The following is a 12,173-nucleotide window of genomic DNA, read 5'->3' on the forward strand; positions in this document are numbered from 1 at the left end:
CCTCTATCTCTTAGAGCTCTCCAGTTTCACAACTCAGTTCCCAGGGACATGACAAGTTATACCTGCACACCACAGGCTTTCTGCTTCCCGAGCCCTTCCTTTTTCCTTTCCCTCCCCAGTGTTAATCAAATGTACTGCCTCCTGGGAGTTGTGTTTTTAGACCAGCGGGAGAGAGTGCCGCTGCCTGAAAGGTCTGGTATCCCTGCAAAATGGTATTTATGTCCTTAGGACCAGAGGCTGTCTGTCAAAAAAATAAACAAATAAAGGGAAAAAAATGAGCAAACAAAAGCACAAGAAAAACTTACAATAAAAGTTTTGAAACCTTAAAGTGCCCTCAGAGAGCCCTAGGACTTCTGTGAATGACAAGTGCACAGAGCTCAGGCCCCCCCACACCCCGCTCCTCTTGGCCTGCAGCGCAGTCCAAATCAAGACAGCCCTTCCCCAGCCCCAACTTTGCCCCACATCTCTGACCTCACAAGCCAGTTCAAGGAATCTTCATTCTCTGGGCACCCATATCCCCAAATACCAACTTTGTCTCTGCTGGCCTAGCACAATTAGGTCCCTTCTGTTTGGGCACCCGGTGATCCCTTTCTGCCTGTGAGTGTTCAAGCTGCCATCCCATAGGATGAACATGATTCTTCTTAACCTCCAGGAAGTCACAAGCAACTATATACCGGCTGCCATTTGGGTCCATGCCCCAGACCTTATGGTCACTGAGAACGTAAACAGTTCGATCATCAGTGATCTAGAGTAGCAGCATTAGCAAAATTCCAGAGCCCAGAGATAGAGTTTTTGGGCCACACTGTCCTCACGTCAGCTAGTCATGTGCTACCACACCACGTCAGCTGGAAAGGCAGCATCCTGGAGCAGGAGGCTGCCACCATCAAAAACAAGCCACCTCTCCCCCTCACACGCACACACACACCTGGCTACAGGCTGTTTTCCTGCCAGCTTCCTGCCTGGCTTGAGGATCATCGGGGAGGTTTGACCCTGACTCCTTGCCTGGATGGCACAGCAGGAAAGGGCTTGGGTGGGATTAGGGGCCGTTAAGCAGATTAAACGGTGCTACCCTTTATTTCCCTTTTCCTTACATGGCTCACGGCTCTGCTTACTCTTACCTCCTTGCCTCATCCAGTCTTAAAGACTGACAGATCAATATATTATATGAAAAACTTATTGAAAAGGCGTTACTTGGGGAGAACGTGATTGCAGCCCCTCTCAGCGCTACTCTCACTCCAGTTTGCAGCTCCCTGGACACACATTCCTGAAATCTGCGTCTCCTTTGGGCCACACCTCTGCCTCAGTCATCCTGCTGTGGTCCGCCGCTACCCTCCCTACGGCTCCCACCCCTCCACACGCCACTGCCTACTCAGGGGGATCAGATCTCTAACAGTGACATGGTTCTTAACTTTGGGGCTGAGAAATTTGACTAAGTCTATGGATTTCTGGCACACACACCCCCCCCAAGGAAACGCACGGTATAAACATACACGCAAAATGCTATATACCATTTCAAGGGATTAATGGGGTCAAGGCATGACATCCTTTATAGAGAGGCATATCAATCTAGAACTGAAATCCAGGACTGACTTAAGTCTACCATAGTCCTAGAACTTTCTGTGGAAGAATTTTAAATCAGTTTTCCTGCTGAGTTTCTAAAGGTTTCCAATTTTCCAATAATTCTTGTGGTCAGAGGTATATGCTTATCGCAGCTCTCAATAGAGTCTGCTGAATGAATTTATTTAACAAATAGGTCAAATTTTTACTAAGATATTGTTAAATTAAGGAAGGCAATGAAATACTAATTTTAAAATGAGGTTTAAAGAAGAGAATGAGATGTTTTTTTATAAAGTTAAGGTAAAAAACAAGAGTTTTCCAGAGATGATGCTGGGAAGAAAAAAAAATCTGAAAATGCATTATGTAGGAGCTCCTGGCCCTCCTGGAGCTAAAAGTTATGTTAAATCCATATCATTTCTACATTATGTTAAATTTCTTAGCTTTTTTCTCTGGTTTTGAATTTCCTACTTGTGTTTCAGATACATACCCAGGAAGAGAATATATTTGCTTCAAATAGAGGTTTGGAATGAATATTTTCATCTTTTTCAATTACTCGAATGAGTTTTTCCTCCTCCTTGGATGTTGAAGGCTTCTAGGGCACAGAAACACAAAGGACCTGTTAGCAAGCTGGTGTGTGACCCAGAGGCATGGCAACTTCCCTGGAGCAATGTCTGAAGCTTTAATCTTCAATTTACATTAGTCATTCAACAAGCATTTTCGAAGACTTACAGCAAACACTGTGTGAGAAATCAGTGGGGATGGGGAAGTGGAGACCAGGGTAAACAACAGTGAGAGAAACAAAGAGGATGTCTTCCAGACCCAGGAATTCACAGCACAGTAGGAGAGATGGACCAGAAAATAATTACAGTATGTATGATTGATGTTGGCAAAGAGGTATGTTCCAAAAGCTCTGTGCACCCAGAAAAGGGCCCTGAATTCTGCCTAGACACTCAGGGAAGTTATTACAGAGAAAGTGATATCTGAAGAGCGAACAAGACTTTGAAACATAGAGAGGAAAGGGCCAGAACTAAGGCCACAAGAGGAGGAAAAGAGGGAATGCATTACACATTTAAGAGGTACGATGGAATTTAGTGCCCAAATAACACTGTTTTCCATTTATTTTGTGCCTTCTATATGCCAAGCACTGTACCAAAATAAAACAGAAAATGCTGGTGAAAAGCAGCTTAGGTGTTGTACATTTTTCTTCTGCTGTCTAGTATGTACAGCGGGTCTAGAGGACCTAGGTCACAGCCTGGGATCATGCCAACATTTAAACTATTCACAGAGAAGAAACATCAGGGAAGTAAGTTAAGACAGTCTAGAGAGTGTTAGGTGATCCTGAGTTCTGAGAGCCAAGAACAATAGTAGTCAATCCAGGAATCAGCAAGGGCTCTTATGCCAGACTAATCTGGGTTTGAACACTGGTTCAACCACTTACAGCTTTCTGACTTAGGTTAAGTCAAGTCGACCTTTCTGAGCTTCAGTTTTCTTATCTGTAAAATGGGGCAATAATTTTTACCTTGAAATTGTGTGGTATAGACGAGAGGTAACACATGCAGAACATGTGCCTCACAGTAGGGACTCAATTACTGGTAGTTATCATTGTATTTTTAGGATTGTTATTATTATTATAAGTACCCCAGGAAGGGTTTTATTACTACGAATGCCCCGCCGGCATACAGACAAGGTAAGGAGAAAGGAGGTGTGGAGATGGGTCTGGGAGAAGGGGTAAAGGCAGTCCAGAATGGGAACTGAAGAAGTGGACACAGGGGCGCCTGGGTGGCTCAGACAGCTGAGCATCTGACTCTTGATCTCAGCTCAGGTCTTCATCTCAGAGTCATGAGTTCGAGCCCCATGTTGGAGTCTACTTAAAAAAAGAAAAAGAAGAAAAAGTAAATACATAGAGTTCAAATTACTATTTGAAAAATCTGGTAATGAAAGGACAAAGAAACAGCATCAGGATGAGAGGTAGATTGTGTAGGTAATAGGAGTACAGGTGTGAATGAGGCTGATGGGAAGTGACTAGATTTTGAAAAGGAAAAGGACACCCCTACCTTGGAAAATAGAGACAAGGGTGTCTCGGGTATGGTTAAATCTATATGAAGAAAGGAAGGGAGCTGGGGTGTTTATTCCAGACGACCTATTTCTATTTTCAATAGTACCTATATATATTCTTTTTTTAAAAAAGATTGTATTTATTTATTTATTTAGAGAATGCGAGCAAGGGGAGGGGCAGAGGGAGAAGGAAAGAGAAGAGAATCTCAAGCAGATTGCGCTGAGCGTGGAGCCCAACATGGGTCTTGATCTCATGACCCTGAGATCATGACCTGAGCTAAAATCAAGAGTTGGACGCTTAACCAACTGAGCCATCCAGGCACCTCAGTTATATATTCTTTATATATATATTCTTTATATATATATTCTTTATATATATATTCTTTAAAATATATATATATTTTATATTCTTTAAAAATATAAAGGGAAAGGAAAATATAATACTAAATCATCTTACCTCCTCTTCTTCCTTTTGCATCTTAAAATTATCCTCCATACTTTCTTCTTCCTCCTCTCTAAAAGGCCTGTCTATGTCAGGTTCAATTAATTCTTTTATAAAATCCTGTGAGATAAAACAATAGTACAATTACAGTTTAGTGTATATTAATAATTTTTAGGTATATTGATTATTCATTCAAAAATTTAATGAGCACTGATCTTGCAACTGGACACTGTGCTAGGGATAACGACAAAAAGGGTAATAAGAATAGCCCCTGTCCTGCTGTGACCCAGCAATTGCACTACTGGGTATTTACCCCAAAGATAATGATCTAAATTATCTAGTGAAAATTTAGTGATCCAAAGGGGCACCTGCACCCCAATGTTTATAACAGCAATGTCCATAATAGCCAAACTATGGAAAGAGCCCAGATGTCCATTGACAGATGAACGGATAAAGAAAATATGAGATACAGGTATATATATATATATATATATAGAGAGAGAGAGAGAGAGAGAGAAAGAGAGAGAGAGAGAGAGAGAGAGAGAGAGAGAGAGAGAGAGGAATATTACACAGCCATCAAAAATGAAATCTTGCCATTTGCAACAACATGGATGGAACTAGAGGGTATTATGCTAAGGGAACTAAGTCAATCAGAGAAAGACAATTATCATATGATCTCACTGATAAGTCGAATTTAAGAAACAAAGCAGAGGAGCATAGGGGAAGAAAGGAAAAAATGAAACAAGATGAAACCAGAGAGGGAGAAAAACCATAAGAGACTCTTAATCATAGGAAACAAACTGAGGGTTGCTGGAGGGGAGGGGGGTAGGGGATGGGGTAACTGGGTGATGGACACTGGGGAGGGTATGTATTATAATGAGCACTGGGTATTATATAAAACTGATGAATCACAGACCTGTACCCCTGAAACAAACAATACATTGTAAGTTAATTAATTGAATTTAAATTAAAAAAAAAGAATAGCCCCTGTCTTAAGAAGCTTAACAATTTAGTGGACAAGAAAATGCTATGGATACATATAGGCACATGGTAGGAGCACCTAATCTATGGTAGCGGATGTGGTTGATAGAGAGGATTGGTCAGGAAGGTTTCCTGGAGGACATAATGTCTCAGTTTCTTCTAGTAGGACAGAAACTTAGGGGCAGATGGACAGGAGCACAGTCATAGAGGAAGGGCTAGAGTGTCATTCCAGGGAAACTGGATTTTATTCTGAAGGCAATGAAGTACTAATAAACTGACTGATCTGTTTTGCATTTTAAAACAATCACTCTAGCAGCAGGAGAGTAGATTTAAAGAGAAAGGAGAGAGGGAGGAAGAGCATGAAGGAGAAAAGGCAAGAGTAGAAAATGAGCAACATAGGGTTGCAGGAATGAAGAGGAGGAGAAGGATTCAAGAGATATTTAGGAGTTAACTCTTAGTGCTGGAGTGATTAGATCGATATGGGATGGCTAGGGAAAGGAAGCATCTTGAATGATACCTGGTGAACGGTTTAGGCCACTACATAGATGATAATGCCATTCACAGAGAAAATGAACAAAGTTGCATAAGCAGCTTTGGGAAAACAGATGAGTTCAGATGAGGCTATGTGACTTTAAGGTACCACTAATATATCTAAGTGGAAATATTCAGTAAGTAGCTAAATACACAGATCTAGAGTTTAGATGGAGGCATTTGGGCTAAAGATAATCATTTAACAGTTATTTGCATTTAGTTGAAGCCAAGAAAGTAAATTATATCACCAAAGGAGAAGTTGTGAAGTTGCTGGAGGATGAGGGCTTAGGACAGTCACATACAGGAGTAAGGAAGAAAGACAAGTCTGCACAGAAGGCCAGAAGTTGTGTCAGAAGTCTGACAAAGCCACCAGGAAAGTCAAAAGAAGAGAAAGAAGGAGTCAACAGTGTTGAATACCTCAAATGAGTCTACACAAATACTGACTGAAAAATGTCCTTCAGTTTATTGCAATGACGTGTATAAAACAAGCTAATAATAAGTTCAATGTCCACAATAGGGAAATGCATAAATAAATTATGGTATAAACTGTAAGTCAGATGGTCCCTGACTTATGATGGTTTGAAAATTTTTTCAACTTTACAATGGTACAAAAATGATCCACATTCAGTAGAAGCTGTCATTTGAATTTTGAATTTTAATCTTTTCCCAACCCAATACATGGTTCAACTCTCTTTCATCATTCTGGGCAGCGGGAGTGACCCACAGCCTCTAGTCAGCCTCATGATCACAAAAGTAATCAACCGATACACTTACAACCATTCTGTTTTTCACTTTCAATATAGTATTCAATAAATTACATGAGATATTCAGGGGCACCTGCATGAGTCGGTTGAGCGTGGACTCTTGGTTTCCACTCAGGTCATGACCTCAGGGGTCTTAGGGTCGGGCTCCACACTCAGCAGTGAGTCTGTTTGAAAGATTCTCTCCCTCTGCCTCTCTTCCCCTCAAATAAATTTTTTAAATGAACAAAAAAATAAATTACATGAGATATTTAACATTTTCTTATAAAATGGGCTTTGTGTTAGATGATTTTACCCAACTGTAAGGCTAATGTAAGTGTTCAAAGCACGTTGAAGATAGGCCAGGCTAAGCTATGATGTTGGGTAGGTTAAATGTATTAAATACATTTCGACTTATAATATTTTCAACTTACAATGGGTTTATTGGGACAAAACCCCAACATAAGTCAAGGAAGATCTGTATTTTGCTACTATAAATAATGCTGTATTTAGCATTCTTTTTTATTTATCTCTTTATTTAATTCCAGTATAACTAACATACAGTGTTATATTACAATATAGTGATTCAACAATTCTATACATTACTCAGTGCTCATCGTGATAAGTGTACTCTTAATCCCCTTCACCTATTTCACCCATTCCCCACCAACCCACCTCCCCTCTGACAACTATCAGTTTGTTCTCTATAGTTAACAATCTGTTTTTTAATCTCTTTTTCCTTTGTTCATTTGTGTGTGTGTACCACATCATCTTTATCCATTCATCTATTGATGGACACTTGGGCTGCTTCCATAGTTTGACTATTATAAATAATGGTGCAATAAACATAGGGGTTCATATATCTTTTCGAGTTAGTGTTTTCATATTCTTTGGTTAAATACCCAGTAGTGGGAATACTGGATCACATAGTAGTCTTGTTTTTAAGGAACCTCAAGTCTTGCTTTTTGAGGAACCTCCATACTGCTTTCCACAGTGGCTGCACCAGTTTGCCTTCCTACCAGCAGGGCACAAGAGTTCCGTTTTCTCCACATCCTCGCCAACACTTCTTGTTCCTTGTGTTTTTTATTTTAGCCATTCTGACAAGTGTGAAGTGATACCTCATTGTGGTTTTGATTTGCATTTCCCTGATGATGAGCCAAGTTGAGCATTTTTTCATGTGTCTGTTGGACATCTGGATGTCTTCTTTGGAGAAATGTCTGTTTAAGTCTTCTGTCCATTTTCTAATTGGATTATTTGTTTTTTTGGCATTGAATTATAGTTCTTTATATATTTAGGACACTAACCCTTTATCAGATATGTCATTTGCAAATATCTTCTCCCATTCAGTACTTCTCATTTAGTTTTGTTGATTGTTCCCTTTGCTGTGCAGAAGCTTTTTATTTTGATGTAGTCCCAATAGTTTATTTTTGCTCTTGTTTCCCTTGCCTTAGGAGACATATCTATGAAAACATTGCTACGGTGGATGTTGGAGAAATTACTGCACATGCTCTCTGCAGGAGTTTTATGGTTTCAGGTCTCACATTTAGGTCTTTAATCCATTTTGAATTTATTTTTGTGTATGGTGTAAGAAAGTGGTCCAGTTTCATTCTTTTGCATGTAGCTGTCCAGTTTTATAATTAACATTCTTTTTTTTAAGAATTTATGTATGTATGTATGTATGTATTTATTTATTTGACAGAGAGAGAGCATGAGCAGAGGGGAGGGGCAGAGGCAGAGGAAGAAGCAGGCTCCCCACAGAGCAGGGGTAGCCCCATATGGGACTCGATCCCAGGACCCTGGGATCACGATCTGAGCCAAAGGCAGTCACTTAACCAACTGAGCCACCCAGGCACCCTATAATTAACATTCTTATACAGATATATCATATATTAGAATTATCAAATAGACTACAGTTATATTTAACCTGTTTAAAGAAGAGATTAAAAATATGAATAAAGAGAGAAAGATTACAAGAATGATCAGACTTGAAAAAGAACCAAATAGAACTTTAACAATTAAATTTAAAAACTGAACAGAAAGGTTTAATAGATTAGTGAATAGGAAGGTAAACCAGAAGAAATCATTCAGCATGCAATGCAGAAGCAAAGAAAAATATGAAATAAGGTTAAAAGACATGGGGATAGATTTCAATACATATCCATTCAGAGTTCCAGAAAGAAAGGAGAGAGCAAACATAGTAGAGACAATATTTGAAGAGAAAACAGAATTTTCCCTATCTAATGAAAGATACCAAGTCAAAGATTTAGGAAACCAAGAGAATCCCCGGCAAAATTTAAAAAGAAAAGGAATTCCACACCCACATATATCAGAGTGAAACTGCAAAATGTCAAAGACATAAAGATCTTAAAAGTAGCCAAAGAGAAGAGAGGGATTAACTTCAAAGAACTGACAACTGAATTCTCAACTGTCAGTTTGGTAACAATAAAATCCAGAAAACAGTAGAAATAGTATCATCAATGGGCAGGGAGGAAATAGTATCATCCTAGAATTGTATACCCCACAAAAAATGTTAAGAGTGAGGGTGAAATAAAGACATTTTCAGACCAAAAAAAATAAGTTTGCCTCCAGTAAATCCTCATTAAAGAAAAATGTAAAGCTTACAGCAGAAGGAAAGTGACCTCGGGTAGAAGATCTAAGATATCTGAAGGAACAATAAAGAAATTAAACAAAAAATCAACTCCAATCACTAAAGGCATTCCTGCTAAAGTCATAAATAAGAAGAGGATGCTTGATATTGCCACTACTATTTAACACCAAATTGGGAGAATTATTCATTGCAGTTAGACAAGAAAAAGAAATTAGAGGCATAATAATTGAAAGAAAGAGGTAAAATTATCTCTATCTGTAGATGATTTGATTAAATATCTGGAGACCCCAAAAGAATCCATTGAAAAACCGCTAAGAACAATAAGATAATTTAGTAAAGTCACAGAATATAAAATAAAAATACATAAATCAATAACATATACACAGTTACCAGTTAGAAGATACAATGCTAAAGAAGATCCTGTTTAAAATAGCAAAAAATAGGGGTACCTGGCTTGGTCTCGGGGTTGTGAGTTTGAGCCCCATGCTGATTATAGAGGCTACTTAAATAAATAAAACCTTTTAAAAATAAAATAGCAAAAAATAAAATGAAATACTCAGGCATAAACCTTACAAGAAATGTGCAAAATGAGTAAACCATAAAACATTAATTAAAGGCATTTAAAGTAGATATCCTATATTTTTGGATAGGACAACTTGACAACATAATTATCTCTGCTCTAAGTTAATATATAAATTTAGTATTACCCCAGTCTTTAAAACTCATATTTTCCCAGAGGTAGATTATAGAGTTACACAGAAGAATAAATAAGCAAGCATAGGGATGAACCTCCTGAAGAAGATCAGTGAGGAGGGCTGGCCCAGCCAGATATGAAAATGCACCATGGCGCATCAAAAACTAAAATATTGTGGTGATGACCCATGAAGAGATAGATTAATAGAAAATAACAGAAATTTCAGAAACAGACTTAGGTTGAATATAGCTATTTTCAAATGCTGGAAAACACTAAAACATGGAATGTTGTAAATACTATAATGTGGAAGACAAATCAGCTTTGTTCATATCAACCCAAAAGTCTAAACAAGGACCAGTGAGTAAAAAAAGTTGCAAAGAAACATATTTCATCTAGTTCAATAGAAAAAATAACATTCTAATAGTCAGTGGTCACCAAAACAAATGGGCTAATTCTGAAAGTAGGTCTCAGCCACTTCAGATGTTCAAACATAGGCATAATGATCAAGGGTGGGTATTATACATCTGATTCATGCATCAGATGTTTGGCTGAATTCAATCTCCCTTAAAATCCTTTCTGTTCTTGGGGTGCCTGGGTGGCTCAGTGGTTAAGCGTCTGTCTTCGGCTCGGGTCATGATCCCAGGCTCCTGGGATCAAGCCCCGCATTGGGCTCCCTGCTCAGCGGGAAGCCTGCTTGTCCCCTGCTTGTGTTCCCTCTCACGCTGTCTCACTCTCTGTCAAATAAATAAATAAAATCTTAAAAATAAAAAATCCTTTCTGTTCTTAGTTTCTATGATTCTGTATAGTTCTTGAATTTAATTTTTTCATAGATCTGTTGCGTAGCCAAGATCATGTCTGTGGTACTTAATTTTCTAAAACTATACTGGTAATTTTTTTTTTTTTTTGAGAGAGAGAGAGCTCATGGGGTGGGGGGCAGAGGGAGAGAGAGAATCTTAAGCAGGCTTCATGCCCAGGATGGAGCCCGATGTGGGGCTCCATCTCACAACCCTGAGATCATGACCTGAGCCAAAACCAAGAGTCAGACACTTAACTGACTGAGCCACCCAGGCGCCCCATGTAATTTAAGATTTCTAATGTTGATGAAGTCATTCAGTGATTAATTCAAAATAATTCTGGCCAAGATCTGGGCAGCAAAGAAAAATAAGCATTTGTAAAAGATGTATAATTTAGAAAGGTGGTGTTTCTTCAGTGTTTAAATGTAAGATAAAAGTCCCACACGTGTGTAGGTAGAAGCACCTCCCCCCGCCCCCCCGGCAGACCCTAAAGCACCAACAGAGACACTATCACATCTCTCCTCTACAGTTCACAGCTCTGATAGTGATGCGGGCTTCTTCAGTCTTTACTGGAAACCAACTCCTTCAAACAGACTGAAGTAAAACTAAACATTTGTGACTGCCATGAAGTACAGGATATTCATTACTTTGGGATTCTCAGTAAACAGTGGTAGTTAATACCACTGGATTAGCACAGTCATGTGTGGGGTGTAGAATAAAAAGTGAAAGCAAGTCAAGGACAGAATATCAACATTTAAAAGGCAGGCAGTGGAGGAAGACCAAAAGGAGAGTGAAAAGAAATAAAAAAGTAGGAGAAAAAATTTTTGTCTTGCAAGGAGAGATTACAAAAGGAGTGAACGACTAGTCAACAGGGTCAAATGCTACAGAGAAGTCAAGTTAAATATGGCATTGGGGTTCCTTGGATCTGACAATAAGGAATCATTACAGTACCTTGCAATAGTTTCAGCATTTTAAGAGAAATGATTGTGATGGGAAGGAGAGAATGAAGTAGTAGAGAAAAAGACAGGCTCAAGGGATCTTTTAGAATGAAAGCAATGGCCATGCTGATAGATTGTTTATATATTGACACAATGGAACTACTAGAGAGGAAGACATTGAAGATACAAAAGAGAGAGGAGAGTGGGCTGGGATTAGGTGCTCAAAGGAAGAAATAACCTTAAATGGGAAGAATGAGCTTGGAGGGGAGGAGGAAGTGTACGCAGAAGCAGACCAGTCTAAGGACATGCCTCAGGAAGTGGCAGGCAGCTCCCCCTCTGAAAGCCATCCTTTCCTTTATGAAGGATGAAACAAAATCATCCTTTAAGAAAATGAGAAGAGATGCTTAGGTGGATGATTCTTTCCCTTAGAAGGGAGAAGAGCTGCCAATGCTCGAGGTCAGGGGCAAAATTCTCTTCAGGTAGGGTAAATAAATGAGGACTCAGAATATGAATTGGAAAAAGTCACTGAATGCTTACCTATTGAAATATATGGGGGGGGGGGTGAAATACAGGAAGAACCAGAATAATGATCAGTGTCAACATACGGCAAATACCTCTTCTCCAAATAGGTGTTCTTTTTCTTCCTTCGTCAGTAACTTTATTTTTCTGCCTTTGATCCCAGAAAGGAGGTGAGAACATGTGGTGATCCACTCATAACATTCTCTCTGAGGAAAGAGAAAAGATAATTATTAAGCAGAAAAAACAGACTATAGGGCACCTGGGTGGCTCAGTCATTAAGCGTCTGCCTTCGGCTCAGGTCATGATCTCAGGGT

The 12,173-nt window shown here is 39.2% G+C and overlaps 1 protein-coding gene across 1 annotated transcript in view; it reads right to left on the reverse strand.

Annotated features, from left to right (window-relative positions):
• Positions 1 to 12,173, reverse strand: part of AXDND1 (axonemal dynein light chain domain containing 1) — a 98,249-nt gene that overhangs the window by 13,775 nt on the left and 72,301 nt on the right. Inside the window, exons 21-23 of the mRNA XM_028121530.2 lie at positions 11,955 to 12,065; positions 4,070 to 4,174; positions 2,045 to 2,149 (exon numbers count right to left, since the gene is read on the reverse strand). Of these exons, the coding sequence (XP_027977331.2) occupies positions 2,045 to 2,149; positions 4,070 to 4,174; positions 11,955 to 12,065 (321 nt within the window). The remainder of the gene's footprint in view (positions 1 to 2,044; positions 2,150 to 4,069; positions 4,175 to 11,954; positions 12,066 to 12,173) is intronic.

Source organism: Eumetopias jubatus, unplaced genomic scaffold (genome assembly GCF_037043125.1).
Source record: "Eumetopias jubatus isolate StellerSeaLion01/CBP00866 unplaced genomic scaffold, mEumJub1_p1.0 scaffold_12, whole genome shotgun sequence".
Lineage (NCBI taxonomy): Eukaryota > Metazoa > Chordata > Mammalia > Carnivora > Otariidae > Eumetopias > Eumetopias jubatus.